The 19,754-nt window shown below is 49.4% G+C and overlaps 2 protein-coding genes across 7 annotated transcripts; both read right to left on the bottom strand.

Annotated features, from left to right (window-relative positions):
* Positions 1–1,412: 1,412 nt before the first annotated feature.
* ISY1 (ISY1 splicing factor homolog) lies at positions 1,413–8,464 on the bottom strand. Of its 3 annotated transcripts, none has more exons than XM_066557987.1 (12): positions 8,392–8,449; positions 7,820–7,847; positions 7,576–7,598; positions 6,868–6,919; positions 6,055–6,120; positions 5,585–5,627; positions 5,305–5,417; positions 5,005–5,122; positions 4,206–4,328; positions 3,909–4,012; positions 2,411–2,497; positions 1,413–2,134 (listed from the first exon to the last, which is right to left on the bottom strand). In XM_066557987.1, exons 2-12 carry the CDS (start codon positions 7,820–7,822, stop codon positions 2,027–2,029), a joined length of 840 nt encoding a protein of 279 aa, XP_066414084.1. In that variant the 5' UTR covers positions 7,823–7,847; positions 8,392–8,449; the 3' UTR covers positions 1,413–2,026. The 3 variants fall into 3 exon arrangements, with proteins under 3 accessions (XP_066414084.1, XP_066414085.1, XP_066414083.1); XM_066557988.1 differs by lacking the exon at positions 7,820–7,847 and adding an exon at positions 7,752–7,776 and having other exon boundaries at positions 8,389–8,405; XM_066557986.1 differs by lacking the exon at positions 7,820–7,847 and having other exon boundaries at positions 8,372–8,464.
* Positions 8,465–10,015: 1,551 nt separating this feature from the next.
* CNBP (CCHC-type zinc finger nucleic acid binding protein) lies at positions 10,016–19,092 on the bottom strand. Of its 4 annotated transcripts, none has more exons than XM_066558242.1 (5): positions 18,976–19,092; positions 12,682–12,801; positions 12,317–12,412; positions 11,942–12,140; positions 10,016–11,079 (listed from the first exon to the last, which is right to left on the bottom strand). In XM_066558242.1, exons 2-5 carry the CDS (start codon positions 12,782–12,784, stop codon positions 10,962–10,964), a joined length of 516 nt encoding a protein of 171 aa, XP_066414339.1. In that variant the 5' UTR covers positions 12,785–12,801; positions 18,976–19,092; the 3' UTR covers positions 10,016–10,961. The 4 variants fall into 4 exon arrangements, with proteins under 4 accessions (XP_066414339.1, XP_066414338.1, XP_066414341.1 ...); XM_066558241.1 differs by having other exon boundaries at positions 11,942–12,144; positions 12,318–12,412; XM_066558244.1 differs by having other exon boundaries at positions 12,317–12,409.
* Positions 19,093–19,754: the final 662 nt, after the last annotated feature.

Raw genomic sequence — 19,754 nt, 5'->3', positions numbered from 1 at the left:
ATGCCCTTGCTCAAGCCAGGATAACACACAGGGCAGAACTCTTGAGCACACATGTAAGAATACATCAAGTACCTGTTTTCTAAGCTGGATGTGCTCAGGGCTGAGGCATTCCAGAGGTGGAATGAGCCATAAGCCTGGCACAGCTGCACTCAGAGCTGAGCCTGCCCACTGCTCCATTCTCCAGGACAAACAGGAGCCATTTCCTGGCTGTGACCACAGCAGCTTCCCTGCCCTGGCTCCACCAGCAATTCCACACCCTGGCAGGACACAGGATTTTGCTATAGGCCACTCTGGGAAATAATAACTGTGCAATTTGTTCCCTCAAATGCAGCCAAGAGCACTCAGCTCAAAAATGCTCCACACTCAGAGCTACAGAGAGAGGATCTGGCACAGCAGGGCCAGGCAGCAGCCAGTCTGCCTTGCAGTTACACACAGCAGCTCTGTGTGTTTATTCCTTTTCTGTGTTGGCTGGCAGAGATCAGCCCTGTCTATAAACCTGCCTTTTACATCATGATGTTGGTCACACTCCTTTGAACATGAATGTAATTACAATCCTGTTGATTTTTTCCCATTCTTTCCATGTATTCTTCTTTTGTATTTGTTATCATCACCCTGTCCCTGATCTGCTTTTACCCTTGTGTGTTCTTTTATCTTATAAATTCATACACTGACAGAAGGATCTACCATTGGTATCACCAAGCCCTCAGACTGTATCAGGTCATAAGAATCAGCTGGTTTTTCCCCTGCTTAAATCTAGTTTGGTTATCTCCAGTCTACACTTAAGCAAATCTACAACAAATTATCATAAGCCATAAGACATTGTTTGCTGCTTTCTTACAAAGCAGAGAAAACTGCACTGCAGCCAGGAAGAGAGAAGAATGTGTTTGTGATGTTAGTTGTCTGCTTGCTACCAATAATTGAGCTTTTGATTTATTCTGGGGTTGTTTTTTTTTAGTTTTAATTTGGCAGCTATGCTTTCCACTTTTTCAATTCCTTTTTTTTTTTTGTCTGATCACTTCATCAAGTAACACAAAGCTTGTCTCTATAATTTAGAGCTTTAATTGTTCTGGAGTGGATTATTCACAATAGATTGCAATAGATAAATCCTGAGAGCATTCAGAAATGCTGAACAGTCCTAGACCTGGCTGTTCAATACTCTGTTCCTTAGACAGAAATCCTGCAGGGCTGCAGACGTCCACCTTCAAATGCCATTCATTCAGACCTGTACAACAGCATTAGTCATCCATAAGACTTTGACCAGGCTCTACCTTGCCTCCTGTCCCAGGATTCACAAGCCAAGACCAGTAGGGGATGCAGAGCTTCAATCCCTACAGGGATGGCTGTCTATGATCCCAATCTTTGGCTACCACTAGGGAATCATCACAATCCTTTGAGCTAGAATAAAACAGACATCAGGTTGTAAATAAGTTTTAATAAAAAATATTTGAACAAAGTATTGCAAAGTTTTTTACAGTAGCTGCTGGAATATCCAGCATTTAAGCAATTCATCCGGGCACAGTTACAAACCACAAAAAAGGTAACAGGTTTTAGACATTGCAGGTGTTTTAGAAAGCATTAAATCTGCTCCAAGGTCACTCCTAAGATCTGCCTTCAAGGCCGCTCTAGACAGGTTCCAGGTTATTCTGGCAAATGAAGCAAGTGTAATAGTGTGAGTTACTTCTCAGCTCAACAATACCCAGCATGAGAAGAAGTGCACACTTACAGAGCAGACAGGATGGCAGGAACACCATGGGTTTTCTTCCAGGATTTAGGAGCTCACTGGTGTGGTTCTATCTGTAGGAGGCCCCACAGCACAGACCCTGTCCCAAACTGCAAGTACTGAAGGCAGCTGTTAGATGCACAGACGAGTTCACCAAGGTTTGACCCTTTCCAGCACACCACGCTGTAATTCCAGCAGCCTGCTCCACATCCAAAGGAACTTGCAGAGCTAAAACCCACTGCTACCAGAACTCAGGAGCCTGCTGCTTTCAGAGGGATTCCCCACAGAGCAGGACACTGTGCACTGCTACAATCCCAGCAGTGTCTTTGCCTCCTCGCTCTGGGCCAGGAGGGTTTCACTGGCGTACTTCTGGAGCAGCTCCATCTTCTTTCTTCGTACAAGAGCTTCCTCAATCTGCAGAGATAAAAACAGGGGGGATTCAGCTGAGATGCTGAATCCTCAGATACTCAGCTATACCACAACACCTCCCAATTTATGGAATACTTAGGAAAGTTTTGGAAATTCATAGGTCAAAAGGGTTATAGCATTTGCAAGGGGATTAAACAGCTGCAGAGTCAAGTCACAGACATCACAAATTTAGGGCCCTTTCACTGATGACCTGATGTAAATTAAGATGTATCTTGCAAAAGCCAGTGTGCATCTCTGCAGCTGAGTGCTGTTCTGCCTTACCTCCTGTTGAGTTGGCACTGGAACATGTGCAATAAATTTCTGTTGGCCGTCTTCACCTTCTCTCTCCTTGCCACCTTCCTCATCAGACTGAAAAGTGAAAAAATCACATCAAGGTTATTTTCTATAGAGGTCATAAAAACCCTTTTTCACTTGCTTTGCCAGAAGAAACAACACAAGATCAACACTACAACACAGGAATGAGTGAAGAGGACCCAGCACCAAAAGAACACAAGGATCACATGCACACCCTGCTCCTGGACATTTTCAGCACTACTGCTTCCATTTCTCATATGGCCTTTGCTCTGCTGTGGCATGGCCACAGATGTAAAGCTGCATTTCCTCCCCTTCCATAACTCTGGGTGCCACAGCAGAGCTGTGAACAGAAGAGGAGCCAGCTAAGCAGCAAGTGCTATAAAAATATGGGTACCACTTCCCTGTACAGCTCTGTACTGCTCTGGTCCCACACCCAACAGCTGGGCTCACGAACCATGGGATTCTACAAATAAAACAGGTACTGGAGGAGCCACCAGATCCACCTGATGGATTGTCACAGACACATTGTATGAAAAACCATTTCCTTAGGATTTTTCCTCCTGAGAAGCTGAGAGGCCTCAGGAACAGAATGTAACCAATGGTTATCTGCTGCTGTGGAATGCAACAGGTGCATCTGGGATCTGTCTCATGTGGTTGTTTCTAATTAATGGCCAATCACAGTCAGCTGGCTCGGACTCTCTGAGACACAAACCTTTGTTATCATTCTTTCTTTTGCTATTCTTAGCCAGCCTTCTGATGAAATCCTTTCTTCTATTCTTTTAGTATAGTTTTAATGTAATATATATCATAAAATAATAAATCAGCCTTCTGAAACATGGAGTCAGATCCTCGTCTCTTCCCTCATCCTGGAACCCCTGTGAACACCATCACAATGGATTCCTCCTTTTTATTCTTGTGCTTAACCCACCTAGATACAGACTGAGAAATGAGACCTTGTTTCCAGTACCCTTCTCCAGATCTCACTGGGAGCAGATCTCATGTCAGAAGAAACAGCCATGTCACAGCAGTGACAGCAGCACCAGCAAAGCCCTGCTGCATCATGATCCAAGGGCAAACAAGGCCCTGCAGCCCTTGGGTTTTCACACAGTGGCAGTGTGACATTCTCCTGTCCCCAAAGCTGCTTGTGCTGTTACTGAGGCAGGTTGTGCTCAGGAGCCAGACTGAGCAGTGTTACCAACACACCAAGGACAATAACAGTGCTACTGAGATCACAGCAAGGTGTTTCTCACTGCAGTGAAAGGTCTGTCCTCACCTGCCAGCCCCCAGCACTCCCTAAGCTTGGGCCAAGAGCACTCCCCTGCTACTGATTCTGACTAAACTGTGTGGTGGCCAGGTGGGGAGAGGGCCAGCACAGCAGCAGACAGGTCCTTGGCAGAGTAATGCCATGTCCAAGAAGGAAGCACAGAAGTCACATGAAAAGTCACAGCACCTGAGCCACCCCTACCTCTTCCTCATGGACAGCATAGATGTTTTCTTCCTCCTCCTCCTCACCCCTTGCAAGTCGTGCTTCTCTCTCCATCTTCCATTTTTCCACTGCTTCTGCTATAACTGGGGAGCAAAGGAAAATGGCAAGTGTGGCTGAGAGCCAGTCAGAGCAGCATGGTCTTATTGCCAGAGCTCTTCCAATGGACTTAAACCCTTTGCCTAAATCCTCTACATCAGAAAAAAAAGGTGCCTTCAGTTCAGAGTGCATCAGCAGCCCTTGCTGGGCTGCTCTGTGCAGGTTTGGAATCTCACATACCTTTCTTCTCATGCTCCTGCTCCAGGGGCTCCAGAATCCCATCATCCTCATCCCTGTAGCCATAGTACTCAGCATCAATGTCCTTCATAAGCTCAGCCCGAGTCTTCCGTGGGGGTGGCAGGGCTGCAGGAACACCACTGTCACCCACCAGGCCACCTCCATCGCCTGCTCAGTGTCCCCAGGTGTGCCCAACCTCACAGCACCACAGCTGCCTCGTGCCAGCCAACACCCAGCACCATGGAGCTGCTGCCAGCACTGGGAGCACTGGTGTCACCCTGTGGCCTGCACAAAGCAGTTCCAGTACATGACCCAATGGTTCCCCCACACCCTGGAGTATTTCCCATAATTTGTCTCTGCCTCACTTTCAGGCCCAAGCAATTGCACTCATTTCATGACAAAGTTTCATCCCCTTACCTCCAGTTTTTCATTATGAAAACTCATTCCTGCTTCAAAAATTATGCTCAACCCAACTTTCCCTTCTTCTAGTCCTGAACTCTGAGTACCACTTACAACTTCTCACTGAAGTTTGCCTCTTATGCTGAAAGTTTCTATATGACATCAGTCCTTACCATGTGGAATTCCCAGTAGGAACCAGTCTACTCCTTACTACATTTCCTTAATTGCAAACAGCCCAAGGTGCTCTAGCATTTAGTTATTTATGTGTGCTCATTGTTTCACTGAGCTGGCCTAAGACATTCAGAAATGCTGTTACCAGCACTCCCCACAAACTACAACAGCATTTTACTCAAGACATTCTACTGCACAGATTCATGTCTGGGAGGAGCTGCTCTTTACTTACGTTCCTTTTCAAAAAGTTCTCTTACTCCTGGCAAATCCTTTGCAGCCCCAAAGTATTTGTAGCCTCTGTTTCCTGGGACCTCTTTCCCTTCATGATCTAACATTTTTGGGCCAATCCTCTGGAAAATAAACAGAGTTCATAGTTTAAAACTTTCTTCTAACACAGCCAAACATTTCAGGGGCTAAATTAAAATAACACTGGCCAAGCCATCCATGGCTAACTAAATGTTACATATTTTTCTCAGCAGTCACTTCACTTGTGAGCAGAACCACCATGCAGTACAAGACATTCCACACTTACAGCATAATCTGGACCTCCCAGCTCCTTTATTCTGTATTCCCAGTGTCCTTTCTCCCTCAGGAGTTTGTTTATTTCATCGTTCAGGTCCCGAATTCTGAATTCACCCAATCCAGCTGTTAGAGAGGAAAAAATCCAAAAAATTAGGAAGCTCAGAGAAATACCAGAGGAATTTCAGAATTTATTGCAATGGAAACAGTAGAGTTTACATGAAATGGGATTTTTACTGGAACTGCTTATGACTGGATATTCAAAAAATAAAACATAGTTAGAAAAATCTTACCATTTTGGATCTGTGCCACTTTCTTGGAAATCTCCCCAATGATCTAGTCAAATAAGAACACAGAAATTAATTTCTCAATCAGTGGAGGGAACAAAGAAGAGCAAGATTGTTTGAGAAGTGCATGGCAATAGGGCAAGAAGCAATAAAACACAAGTTGAAACTGGAGAAATTCTGATTAAATTCAAGGGGAAAGAAATCTTTAGGAAGATAATCAAACACTGGAACAGCAGCTCCAAAAACCTGGAATCTAAATCCCTGGAGATTTAAAGACTCAGCAGGACCTGGCCTTGCAGCAACCTGATGTGGTAGGAGCTACTCTTAACACTGAGCTGTACAATCTTAGAAAATGTTCTGTGATTTAACTGTCAGGGCACTGCAAGTGTGGAAAACCCCTTGTAAGCAGGCTGTCTAAGCAGGAAATGTAAAGTTCTACTTCCTACAGAATTAGAAAATGCACAGGCTGGCATTACCTGTCTCCTCCATTTCTCAGCTTTGGGCAGCTCATTGCACTCTGAGGCAAGGAAAGGCCTTCGCTCCTGTTGACAGAACAGCACACACATGGGATTCAGCTGAGCACTGACACAGCACTTCACACAGGCTCTACTGCTCCATTAATGCCAAATCATGCTACCAAGCTCCAGGGCCTTCTGCTGCCATCGAGTTGTAGTAAGTGAAGAACAGTAATGATTTACAGCCCTGACAAATTAAACTATCACAGACTACAAACACCTACTTAGATCCACTTTATCCAAACCAAAATCTCTCACCCCATAATCCTTTCCAATACAACAAATGTTATATTCAGGACAGTTTCACCATTTTCAGCACACACCACATTCTTAAGGTTAAGCTTTTCTCAATGCTACTCCTAAACAATGTAATTTTTTCCAGTTTATACAGAGTACCTTCTTCCCAACCTTCTTCACATTCCATTGGCTTGCTTATACAAACTGATGCATCATCTTGCTTCTAGGGTTTTGTGAGCAGTTATTTTGTCCCCTTCCCCACAGTTCTACCTTTTATTAAAAGGCTCTACCTTTTTACTAAAAGCTCCACCTTTTATTAAAAGGTATTAAACCCCTTTTCTCTGCAAAATACGCAATATGAAACAGAAAAGTAAAAAAACTTTGGAGAAACTTTAGTGGAGAATTTTCCTGCCTGTGTGAGTGTGAAATACAGTCAGCTGAAATATTTTCCTTCTAACTGGAGTCAAGCACAGAATACCTGGGCTCTGAACAAGGCCTGCCTTGAGCTACCAAACCTCCAGAGCTTTTACACCTCACCTTGACTTTTCCTTCCTCCAGCTGAGCTTGCCGAAACCTTGCCAAGGCCGTCCTAAAGAGAAGAAAGCAGATTTACTTTCACAAATCCACATTCCAACAGGAACAAGCTTTGCTCTGGATGTTTATTATGGACTCAATTACAGTCTGTAAAAAACAAAGGCCTGAACACATTCACTGAGCACCTCCAGCTCTTCCAGCTAATGACTTCTCACACCCAAAATCCTCAGTGTTCATTTCTCAAGTAAAGCAATGCTGACTGATTCCTCCTATCTGGCCTGGCATCTCTGTTGCCAAAATGGGAACTGCCTAAAACCACAAGGGTACCCTTTACAGCACATTTCAGTGTACTCATCCCCCAGCCTGCAGGAGGACAAGTACATTACTACAGGGTCTCTCCTATACAGAACCACCCAGCACAGCTACAGGAGCTGCACAGCACCAGGTACATGTGTGTGCAGGTGTCCTCCAACTCCCACTGCCTCTGGGCCAGCACACGCACAACTAAGTACCCAAAAATATCATTAAACTGTTGGTGCTTTGAAAGAGGCTGAACAGTGAGTTCTATGGGCCAGCCAGTCACAGATGTGTGTTCTGTGGGCCAGCAGGCACAGGTGTGTGAGATCGGGTACAGTCGGGGCCAGCAGCCACGGATGTGTGAGACCAGCTCTGAGCTGAGCCGGGGCTCGGAGGTGTCTGCACCGCACTCACATGGCCTTCTCCGCGTTGCGAGCCTGCAAGACACAAACAGAGCGGCCTCAGGCACCCCTGTCCCTGCCCTGCTCCTCCAGCGCTCCCAGCCTTTGGCTGTTCCCCTCCGAGCCCCTCACCGGGCAGTGGCACCAGAGGACAACAAGTGCCGAGTGGCCCCTCAGCCCTGCGGTCACCATGGTCCCGCCGTGCCCTCAGCCCTGCAGTCACCATGGTCCTGCCATGCCCTCAGCCCTGCAGTCACCATGGTCCCGCCGTGCCCTCAGCCCCTCAGCCCTGCAATCACCATGGTCCCGCCGTGCCCTCAGCCCCGCACTCACCACGGTCCCGCCGTGCCCTCAGCCCCTCACTCCCCATGGTCCCGCCGTGCCCTCAGCCCCTCACTCCCCATGGTCCCGCCGTCCCCTCAGCCCCCCACTCACCACGGTCCCGCCGTGCCCTCAGCCCCTCAGTCCAGCACTCCCCATGGTCCCGCCGTGCCCTCAGCCCCTCAGCCCCGCACTCCCCATGGTTCCGCCGTGCCCTCAGCCCCTCAGTCCCAGCCCCGCACTCACCATGGTCCCGCCGTGCCCTCAGCCCCGCACTCCCCATGATCCTGCCGTGCCCTCAGCCCCCCACTCACCATGGTCCCGCCGTGCCCTCAGCCCCTCAGGCCCGCACTCACCATGGTTCCGCCGTGCCCTCAGCCCCTCAGGCCCGCACTCACCATGATCCCGCCGTGCCCTCAGCCCCTCAGGCCCGCACTCCCCATGGTTCCGCCGTGCCCTCAGCCCCTCAGTCCCAGCCCCGCACTCACCATGGTGCCCTCAGCCCCTCGGTCCCGCCGAACGCGCCGTGCACGCAGCAGCTCCAAGCCCCGGAACTGAACCCGGCCCCGCTCCCCAGTGCGCCTGCGCGCCCCGCTCGCGCAGGATCGGGTGACCCCACTTGGCGCATGCGCGCTGCCGGGGGTGGCCAGGGAGGGCCGGGTGCGGGGGGCCTTGGGGACACCGCAGTGCCACCCCTGCCACGGCACCGACACCTCCCACTGCTGCCCCGGGCTGCTCCCAGTCCCGTCCGGCCTGCCCTAGGACACTGCCAGGGATCCTGGGGCAGCCACAGCTGTTCTGGGCACCCTGTGCCAGGGCCTGCTCACCCTCACATGCAGAGAAGCTCCTTCCAATACCTGATGTAAATTTCCCCTTTCCCATTTGTACCCATTGTCCTTTGTCTGGTCCCGACAGTCCTTCTCTGTAACCACTTCATGAGTCTGCCATAAGGAATGAGGAGATGCCTCAGTAGCAGTGAAAAAGATCAACATGAAATACATGGAATTGATTTTTCCCATGTCCCACAATGTATGAAATCACCACTTGCTTGTCCAGCTCCTGTTCACTTGGGAAAACTGACTATGAACAGCAGCACCAACGTCCTCACAGAAAGATGACCAAGGAAGAGACATCTCCTTTTGAAGTAATTTTCTTCTTCTGGAACTTACAGCCCAGTTTGTGTTCCTCAGCTTTTAAATCTTGTTTTGTTTGTATAAAAGTATAGATTTTTTTAGAGGAAAGCATCACTTTGTAGTTGTCATTGAAGTCCCAAAGACTTCCATGTCTTTGTAATCAGAGAGGTCCAAACTTTACTGCTATTTAACTAAGACAATTGTGTGCAAAGACTCAATTTGTCCAAGCCTAGCAGGCTGAACCACCATGTGCTATCTGCACTATCCCAGGAGAACCCAGACATTTCACTGATGCTTCCAAAATTACCAGGAACGCCACCCTGACAGTAACTGTAATGATAACAGAGTGCCAGGGCCAATTCAGCTGTCTCCAGCACAGCTGCAGATGCCAGTCTGGCACTTCTCCTGCAGGGAGAGACACCACAGCCCCCTTCTCACTGCTACAGCCCCCACAGCCTTTGGGACTGGACAGGAAAACCTTTAGTGACAATTCAAATGTGAGTCCAGCACCCCATCCCTGCCCCTAACTGCAGATTGCAGGGAGCTGCCAGAGCTGGAGCACAGGCAGCAGCTCAGGCACTCCGGGCAAAGCCCAGTCCTCACACCAGCGGTGAGCACCCCCTTCTGCAGCTGCCCTAGGGTGAAGCAGTGCCCAGCCCAGAGCCCCTGCACGCTGACTGCACCCACTGAGGGCATGTCAAGAGCCTCTCTTTATCAGCTCCTTCCTGGTCACTGACCCCCTGTGAACCAGCACAGGGACAGGGCGAGTGCAGGTGCAGAAGCTTTGGTTCTCAGTGCCACTGTGGCAGCTCAACCACCACTCTGACCTACTCAGAGAGTTTGGAACTGCACCTCCAGCAGCCTCCTCCTTCAGTGGTTTTCCATTAAATGCTTGAAGTGCACCAGCACAGATGCAATCAGCCCCCATCCAGCCCCCACTCCCATGAACGTGTGCAGACAGGACCTCAACATGAGACAGCAGAAAAGAAAAGGCCAAGCTGAACCTCCACATACCCCTTTTAATATGTTGTTTTGCACTGTGTACAGGAAAACCAAAAATAAACAAAAGGAACTTTAGCCAAACTCCCCTTCCTCCTCCAGCTTTATTGATAGTTAAAATTACATTTTCTATGTTCTAGGACTTCAATTGCTCTTACCATCTTACTTTAAAAACCGATTACAAGCAAATGAAACTCAGTTGTCTAAGTGATATAGTATACAAAAATAACATCTTGATTTCTGTGAAAATGCATTTATTTGCAACTCCTGAATAGCTCCAAATTGTTTATGCTATGAGCACTGATGTCTGGGTTTCAGATTGACTTTGAGATATTTATTCAAAAGCTTCCCATTGCGTTCTGTATCTCCAACATTAACATTCACTGACTGAATTACTGTTACTTTTAGATTTATTTCAGATTTCTCTCTCTCTCTCATGGCCATTAACAGGCATGTGCATCTTGTTTGTTTACTCCCACTCAGCTATATGCTCTAGGTAGGGCCTGATGCAGATATCACTTGGTGTTAACAGCTACTGAGGTCAGACAATCCAAGGCCATTGTAATAAAATAAAAGTTATGAGGAAGTTTAGACACTTCCAGAATTTCATTCCTCCTGCATAGGATCACTTCCCTGTAACCCAGAGAGGGTTTTTGCTGGTCTGACTCAACTCTTCCCACTCATCAATCCCTATTCACCAGTGGCACGGAAAGGGGGTTCTTTAACAAAGCATTATACATAACACCTCTACCAAACTAAACATAAACATTTTTGTAGTTAAATGCAGAAAGTTGATTTTTCCACCCCTTTCCTCCTTTTACACGGCAAGTAAAGCTCACTGGCCTGGGAGTAGCCTCTATCTGCCAACCTTTGGCCAGTGAAGAGGATTCAGAGAAAAATAATACAACCATCAATCAGAAAAAGGAGGGGCGACAAAGGAAAATAATTAGGCTGTAGCTTCAATTGTGCATTCCCGTGCAAGGTGCCCTGACTCGCCGCAGCGGTAGCAGTTGACTTCGCTGGTCTTGCTGCAGTTGATGGCTACATGGCCAGTTTCACCACACCTGCAAAAAAGCAAAGGTTCTGTCAGAGCAGCCACAGCACCCACAGGAGCAATCCTACTCTGCCCAGGACACTGTCTACTTCAGTTTCATGCAAGCCTAGTCCTGCATTCAAGGCTTCTGTTCCACAACTCTCTGACATGAAGCAAGTTTGTCTTCAGCAGTCATGAACTGCTCCCAAATGATCAACTCCCATTAATCACTGTACATCAGCTTTGTGGGATTGCAGGGTTTTTTCCCAATTATGTCTTGAGTTTTGCCTGTCCCCAACACTTATGCTTGCAGTTTAGCCTTGTTTTGAGAATAATTAGTTTTAACTCAAATACACCATGTTCTCTCTCCTTCCTCCACAGAAGGGAATGTTGGTGGGGGTGAAGAATACTGCTCTCAGGAACGTGCTGTTTCTGGTATATGCTGCATTCAAAAAGCAGACAACACTCTGAAGAAGATGGCATTTCAAACCAATTTAACACCCACTTCTATTCACTGTTCCCATAAGCAAAGCATCCTCAGTGTGCTCCTGCTGGGGCTGGCTGTGCCAGTCAGCTGGGCAGTACAGCTGGGGTTTGTTAGCTCTGGCAGAAGACACAGGGTGCCTACCTCTGCTACAGCCAAGTGCCTCCTGCCACCTTCTGCAAAAGGACAGGACCCTTTCTGCACAGCTGCAATGACTGAGCACCTGCATTGGGTGGCCATGTAGAGATACAGCAGGGAATCTGTACTCCACCTTGCTAGTAAGTATTTAAGCCTTAGCTCTGAACAACAGTGGCTAACTGTTCAAACAAACTGTATTTACTAACCAAAACCAGACACAGAACACATGCAGCACAAGAGGTGCATCTCACAGCTGCCTGTCAGTCCTTACCTATAGCATTTCACTTTGGTGCAGTCTTTTTGAATGTGCCCAAACTCTCCACAAGAATAGCACTTCTGCTCGTCTGCGTGGTCGCAGTCGCGGGCCAGGTGGCCGGGCTTGCCGCAGTTGTAGCAGCACTGCTCCCTCTCCCTCTTGGGCTCCTTGCAGTCCTTCGCAATGTGGCCACCTCTACCGCAGTTATAGCAGGCTTCCACAATAAGAAAAACATACCAAACAAGACTATAAAACCTTGGTAGAGCGAGGGGCAGCACGCTGTCAACAGGGCACGTGCACTGCCTGCTCCCAGGGAACCCCAGCCCCTTCTCTTCAGGCACACAGCTCTGCCTGTGGCACTGAAGAGATGGAATATTTAGTGATACTTACCATCCTCCTGAAGGTCACAGTCCTTGGCAAGATGGCCAGACTCACCACAGCGGTAACAGATATCCGGCAGAGACGAAGACATGAACTGGAAGCCTGCTTGAAAAGGGTTAAAAGAAAATAAATAGAAGTAAGTATTACATTCAGAATACTTTTAGGAATCAATCACAAACTGAATTGACAAGTTTGCTTCACTCCCAGAGCCCCTGGCCAAACTCTTAGGTAGAGGCAAGTTTTCCTGGTTCTTATTATCAATGAGATTGTCATCTTCCCTGGGGTCTGCCAGAGGCTGGCAGCGCACACAGCAGGCAGCTGGAGCTGAGCTGTGCACAGGAACACAAGGGCACAGCCCCCACACACTCACTCACCTCTGCCACGGCTCCTCATGCCACGGCCACGGCCCATCCCAGTGGGGCACTCCCGGGCCCAGTGCCCGGTACGGCCACACTTGAAGCACTCGTTGCTGCTCATGGCTGCAGATCACCTGTCTGAACAAGAAGGACATTTCTGAGCACCTTCTGCTCCCCCAGCCCAAGGCTACATGAAAATGAGAGATTCAGAGGCTTCCCAGCCCCTCAGCAAAGGCAGTGCAAACCATACAGGACTTCCAGCTAAGTCAGTCCTGTCCTGTACAGTATCTGATCATGACCACTGAAACCACCGCAGAGGATACAAGTTTGCCTCCACTTTGCTTTCAGTAAGACAGCTTTGAACAGACAATGTGCTATGTAACTTTTCCTCTAAGTATTTTGCAGCCACCCTTTACTTCAAAAAATTCCAAAATGTTCAGAGAGAGGGAAAAAAAGAAGGAAATCCCTTTAACTATTGTAGTAGCAGCTTTAATATCATTATCCCTTTCAGTAAAGCACCTTCTTGCTGAGAGTTAAACTCAAAAGCCAGAAACTTAATCTCTACAAGTTATTTCCTCCTGGTACTTGTTACATTTTCTCTTAAAGGATCTGCCTAGCAGCTACTACGTTTACTGACTGGAAGCCAAAAATAGGCAGTATTAAACCTAAAGCATTCAAAAGCCCTTTAGCTTAACACTTGAAGATTTTAGGTCTTTTATGACCTAAACAGCAGTTTAACTCTGAAAAGCAAAACTACGACTTGTAATTAACCTTTAGCTCAGGATGCATATTCCACTCCAGGTATACACGAAAGAAAATGTTTTAAGATGTAAAGACAGCAGCTACTTGCTAACTATGTAGAAGGCTAATGGGGCAGAACATCCTTAGAATGCTCTGGAAGCATCAGGCAGGCAGTTCTGACAGCCCCAACTGGGAATGGAGCATGAGCAGAGGCAGCCTGCACAGCCCCCAATGGACAGGGCAGGCTCCAGACTGTGCTCACTCTGCCACACCTCCCCTGAGCTGCAGGACACTCACACAACACCTCCAGAGCCAGAAAGAAAAGAACAAGGAAGTTACACATTTAAACTGAAGTCTTTTTTAAAGAGTGCTTGAAGACAAGTTTAAAGTACACTGGTCTAAAAATACACATGTCAAGCTTTGTTTTGATGAAGTCTCCCGAAGTTTTAATACCTCACATACGCTCTCCCAACTCATTATTCTTTACCCAACAGAAGTAGAATCATTATCTGGCATCTTTCACAGTTTACCTGATCCCCCTTCCAGGTAATCCCCCTGTAACCCTGCAGTTTATTCATGTTACAGAATGAATCCCCTCCTCCCAGACCTCCAGCATCCCAGACTACAGAACTCCCACAAGCTGAGCCTTGAAGAAAGCCACTACAGGAGCAGTAGAACAACACATGACCTCCAGAAGGAACCAGATTTAGTTCTTAAATACAGAGTGTGCATCTAAACATGAATTGTCATTTAGCTATTTCCAAAGTACCTCAATGTTTCACAAATTCAGTGTGGCTTTTTATCCACTACTCCCTCAAAACAGTTCCTCTCTCTGATGGTCTTCTGAACAGAAATGGTTATTCCAACCACAGTAAAAGGGTAAGAATTTAAAATACAAGAGGCCTATACTCTAGCATGTCATCTCTACAGCCCCACATCTAACCTCCAGCTGGACTAGATGATGTATTTTACCCTCAAAATGAAAGATGGCCAGGTTAGAGGTTAGGAGTGAAAAGCTGCAAGAGGACCTTAGATACATCTAAACAAAGTGAAACCAACTGGTTGTTGGAGCACTTGGAGAGATTCACTTGATTTCACACTAACTCAGTGCTCGATTTGCAGCGCCCTCTGAGGGCAGGCAGGCTGAGCACTGCCCGCTCTGCTGGCAGCAGCTGGCACTCCCTGTGCCATTGTTTATCCCTGCTTTCATAGCAACCCCGTTGACACTGCACAACAGGAAAAACACAGCACGGCCAACTGCAGGAGCTGGGCTCAGGCACCGCAGTGGATGCTGCTCCTCATCTGCGAGAGGGCCAACATGGGGTCTCTGCATTTGAAATCTATCTGTTCTTCACTTCATTACAACAGTCCTCACACTAAAGCATTATCAAATGGCAACACAAACTCTATTAAAAAGAGCAAAATAATAGGCACCAGCTGCAAGAGACCTGCAGCACATGTGAGAGGCTTCACTCCCAAGCATGAAGCCGAGAGTCCAGCAGGAGGTGACAGGACTGGGACCTGCTGGCCGTGCCCCACAGGAAGCACTGACAGAACCAGCCAGGTTAACAGGTGGCAAAAGATAAATGTGTGACAGGTGAGCCAGACCTGCTCCAGATACACAGTGGGGAGCTTTTAGACCAAGATTAATGGCAGCCTACAGCTAGTCTGTCCTCCTGCCAGTGCAGGTCAGCAGCTGCAGGAGGGACAAAAGCTCACTCCTCACTGCCCCAAAGGAATGTCAATACACGAGTTTTACATCTGATTCAGAGGTTTTTTTTCCTTTTTAACTGCCCCCACAAAGGGAAAACCTCAAGTTTCTCCTTCCTCTGCTATACAGCAAATTGGTAAAGATTACACAAACTGCAGCAGAAATCTAAAGCCAAACACCAGTCTCTGTGCAAGGATCCTTCCAGACTGAGATTCATTCAAACACCTCTATCTTCAGAGGCCCCTCTGCCCACCCTGAGCTCAACAGCAGTGGAAGGTTACAGCTGCCATACAAAGGTGATTACAGAGCAGGCTGCTCCATCCTCAGATTCCTTTAAACACATCCAAACAGTTTGCCTGAAGTTTCTCTCCACCAGTACTTCCACGTTAAACTTCTGCATCCTTCCTGTCAAGGATCTGGAACTGCAAATGAGTTCACCAGTGAGAGGTGGCTGCAGCTGACACTGGTTTTATTTGCCTGCATCCCAACAAGCCTCACACAGGACAGAATTCCCCAGCAGTGTGAGCTGTAAGGAGTCAGTTTTCAGAGAAAGCCAACAGCCACCTTCAAGGAGCAACATCCAGAAAAGGCTGGTTCAGAAGACAAGCCCTTAAATGGAGAGCCTCCAAGCACTCTGGACACCATTGCAGTTTTCAGTTACTTCCCAGAGAAAAAAATGAGCCCAGTAAAACCACCCAAGTTCAAACACTTCTCTGTTAGTCAATACCCCTCCATTTTGTCATCACAGGCAAGTTTCCAGCAGTTCCTTTTATCTGTCAAGGCCACCTTAAGTAAGCCTTCTGTAAGAAAGCTACCTAAGTCTTCTTGGAAAGTTTTCAGTCCCAGCTATCACTGTTTTGCACAGCTCAGATGTGTTACACAAAGCAGCCTGTCCTGTCTGTCCATGTGTCATCGTCCCCTCCCTTCTTACAAACCAGAACCAGATTTTTACCTCACCAGGGCAGGAAAAGTGGTAATGGAAAAGAAATTACAACTACAGCCTCATCTGGCATTTCTGAGACAGGTCAAATTCTGCAAGATACAGCAAGGCACTGCCTCCTGCATTAGCTCCCAAAACCCCTCCAGAAACTCAGGTCTAGTTGTGCTTCCTCACCTCAAACCTTACCTCTCTAGAGAAGGGAGTTCTTTACCTAAACTCCTCCTAAAGACCTCTGTAACTGCAGCTGGAAGCTGAAACATTATGAAGAATGAATTTTAGACCTTGTTCTGTGTGGTGGCCATACTGCTAAACAGCAGGGACTGGTGACAAAGATCCCTGTGGCACCACAGTACTTTCCTAGGATACAGCTGAAGTTCTTGAGTGCAACTTGAGCACCAAACTTTAAAGTGAGAGTTTCTTGATGATTCTATTAGTTGTAGGAGACACCTCTGACACAAGAAGTTTCCTGTCTCATACTCTGTGTTTTTCTGTGGCTTTGCAGTTAATGCATATTCAAGACTCTTAGAACAGGAGAGGTGCTATTAATCTCCAGCCTTCAAGCATGAGATTCAGCAATATTCAGCTCTGTTTTAGTAGCCCCTTTAGACCTGATGATGTATAACACTGCCACAAAGCTCCACTGTAAACTCCTCATTTTATAAGGCTTTTAGCCTAGATGCCCTCCAAAGAAGTTGTCTTAACAAACTAAAATACAACTAACTTGGGCTCCTCATAGCAAAAAGGAAGCTGAGCTCCACCTCTGAGATTACTCAGGATTGTTCTGGATAGCAGCAGCTCCTTAGGATCCAACAGCCCAACAGAACAGGGGTAATTCTCTTCACTCTACTTCAGTGCTTCTTGTGCCCTACAAACAGCACAGTCCCACCAGCAGGACTTCACTCCTTCAGTCAAAGCACAGAGCAGAGGAAGCCCCTGCTCCAGCCAGGCAGCTCCAGCAGAGGCACCCCTGGGAAATCAGCAGGGCCTTCCCAGGCTGCTGTGAGCAACCCACAGCACCACACCTGAATGGGACAAGCCAGAGCCCAGCATGACGAAAGCCCACGGTGACAGGAAGCACAGCCCTGCCGTCCTCTGGAGCACTGAGGAGGCACAAAGGCCTGCTAATCACAATTTCGTTTCAAAAGAGAAGTCAAAGCATTACTCATTTTACAAGAAATACCACCTGGGAGTTTTTATTTCCCAAGCAACATGTTGTAAGAATTCCTGAACACGTGACTGTGACCAAAGCCACTCGTATTTAGCAGTTTATTTCCACAGTGTAACCTGAAAACCTGCTACAGCAGAGTAAGTGATGCTCTCCCTCCTCTGTTCTCACTAGAACAAGATACAAAATTAAGTATTCTGACCAGCAGGTAATAACACCCCAATTCTGAAATAAACTAGCCTGAAAATTCAAGGAAACCTGCCGAAGTGAAAAGCTAATCCCTATGCTCCATTTAGGACCCCTCAATTCATTTCACAGCCAGGCTGACCCAGGACTGCTTAACATTAACTAAGACTCAAGAGAGGACAGAAATCAGGCCAAAAGGACATCATGACTCCACTTAGACGAGTAATTCTCAGATATCTCTGTTGACACAAACAAGAGAGAGAACAAAAGTTCATCAAGGAGTGACTCACTAGCACTTTCTGCCTATCCATACTAGTTAATATGGAAAGGGCTAAACCCTATTGAACAAATATGCACATTTTACCACCTTCCACTTTAATTTTCCTGTCTATCTGTATGAAATTTTAAATTTAAACACCACGAGCAACATGTGAGACTTTAAACATACAATTCAACCCAGACGTTACCAAAGTCAGTTGAAATGGCAGGTTAAACCTGTGACTCTCAGGACTGGTGCACAGCTCTAGTGAACCTATTTAACCTCTTCCCTTTGAGGACGGATGCAGGATTGCTACTCTAGGCAAGTCTGCACTCAAGAAGGAAACAGGGCTAGGCAAGCCCAAAGCCGCGTGGCGATGGGATCACGTTGAGCGCACACAGGAAATCAGAAGTCACTATTAGATTAATAAACGTTGTGACAATGCCGGCTCCTAAATGACTAACAGCGGTTACTTGAGAACTACGCCAGACAGGAACTCAAATAAAAGGCCGCCCCGCAGCCCGCGATCTGCAGATGGCACAGACTATTTTTCCTATCCATTTATAGGTCACATTTGGATTTAGAGCAGGCCACCATCCGTGCCTGTGGCAGGAGCAAACAGTTGCGACACCGCGACCCTCCGCTCTCCGGCAGCGCCCCACACGTGGGGAACCACGTGGTGCGCGGGCCGCGGCCCCGCCGACAGGACTCCAGCGGGGACTCAAAATTAAATTGAAAAAATAAAAAGAAAAATAACAATTTAGTGAAGAAAATATTTAATACCAGCCCTTCTCCGCAGTCCCCAGGCTCACAGGACGTTCTTTTCCCCAAACTCGCTGGCTCACGGGCGGGCCGGCCGGACTCCCCCTCTCCACGCCCAGGCGGCCACGTGCAGCGCTGCCCCGGCCCCGGCGCCCACCACCCCCGGCCGAGAGACCGAGCGCGAGGCCCCTCCGGGCCGCGCCCGGGCCGAGCGGAGCGGCTCCCCCCTCGCCCAGCGCCCTGGCCTCCCTCCCCCGAGCGGCGCAGGCTCCCTGGGCGCTCCCGGAACCCAGACCTGACTCACCCGCCGCCGCCCGCCGCCCTCTCCAGGCCCGCGGCCCTCACGGCTCTAGCGGCCCTCACGGCCTGCCCAGGGCGCCGCAGGGCCAGGAATGGCGCCGGCGCCCGCCCGGCCGTACTTTCCCGCGCGCTAGGCCGGAGTGCGCCAGCGCCATCACCGTCCCGCGCAGTGCCCTCGCTGCCGTCTCGGGGCCCTGCGGGACCCCCGGCCGTTCCCCTGCGGTGCCCTCGCGCCCCCCCGGCGGTACCTGCGGTCCGGTTCCCCGCGGCCGCAGCCCCCGCACGACTCAGCTCCGCTCGCCCGCTCGGCCCCGCCGGTCCCGCTGCCTGCGCCACACGCGGTGTGCACACGGCCCGTCGGCTCACCCTGCCCCGCCGCTGTGCGCACGGCTCGCCGGAGCCCGCCTCGGCCAATGGGAGCAGAGCGCCGCTGCGGAGCAGCCAATGGGAGCGGCGGACGGGGACACCCAACCGTGGCGGCCGGAGGGTGGGCGGGGCGCGCCTCCCGCGCGCTGGACGGGGGCGGGCGGGGAGGCCATGGCGGCGCTCGGTGCGCGCTGCGTCCCCGTGACTCACCGCCCGCTTCTGCCCGCGCCGCGCACAGCGCAGCCCAGGCACAGCGCAGCCCCGGCAGTGGTACCGCACACAGTCGAGTGGCTGTTGGGAGCGTTGGAGCCCTTGCCCGCCTCACTCCCTCCCTGTCGCTGCCCGGCCTGGCCTAGTCCGCTCCCCGCGGTGACTCCATGTTGTACGGAGGAGCCCCGCTCTCCGGTCCCGCACGGGTTCCCGCGCCGAGCCGGGCAGCCCAAGGCCTCCAGCGGGAAACCCCGCGCGCCACTGCGAGACCTGCCCGGGACTTGCCGCCTCCCCGTCCCCCGGGCAGCCTCCCTCAAACTTCCGTCCCGCTCCCCGCGCCGCCCTGCCCGGACACCGCCAGGCGCCGGTGCCGCGCTCGGCAGAGCCCACGGGGCTGGGGCGGCCTTGGGGCCGGCACGGGGCCGAGGGGAGCGGGCAGCGGCCGCATCCC

This window comes from Molothrus aeneus, chromosome 12 (assembly GCF_037042795.1).
Source record: "Molothrus aeneus isolate 106 chromosome 12, BPBGC_Maene_1.0, whole genome shotgun sequence".
Taxonomy (NCBI): domain Eukaryota; kingdom Metazoa; phylum Chordata; class Aves; order Passeriformes; family Icteridae; genus Molothrus; species Molothrus aeneus.
Note: the sequence above shows the minus strand (reverse complement) of the source record. Positions and strands in the feature narration are given on the sequence as shown.

Excerpts from the sequence above, each read along its gene's own strand:
- ISY1 (XM_066557986.1), bottom strand. Across the intron at positions 6,920-7,575 it reads CGCAACGCGGAGAAGGCCAT|GACGGCCTTGGCAAGGTTTC; the intron begins GTGAGTGCGGTG and ends TCTTCTCTTTAG. Across the intron at positions 2,135-2,410 it reads CAGTGCCAACTCAACAGGAG|ATTGAGGAAGCTCTTGTACG; the intron begins GTAAGGCAGAAC and ends TTATCTCTGCAG.
- CNBP (XM_066558241.1), bottom strand. The coding sequence starts at position 12,784 with ATGAGCAGCAACGAGTGCTTCAAGTGTGGCCGTACCGGGCACTGGGCC. Across the intron at positions 12,145-12,317 it reads ACTGTGACCTTCAGGAGGAT|GAAGCCTGCTATAACTGCGG; the intron begins GGTAAGTATCAC and ends TTTCTTATTGTG. Across the intron at positions 11,080-11,941 it reads ACCAAAGTGAAATGCTATAG|GTGTGGTGAAACTGGCCATG; the intron begins GTAAGGACTGAC and ends GCTTTTTTGCAG.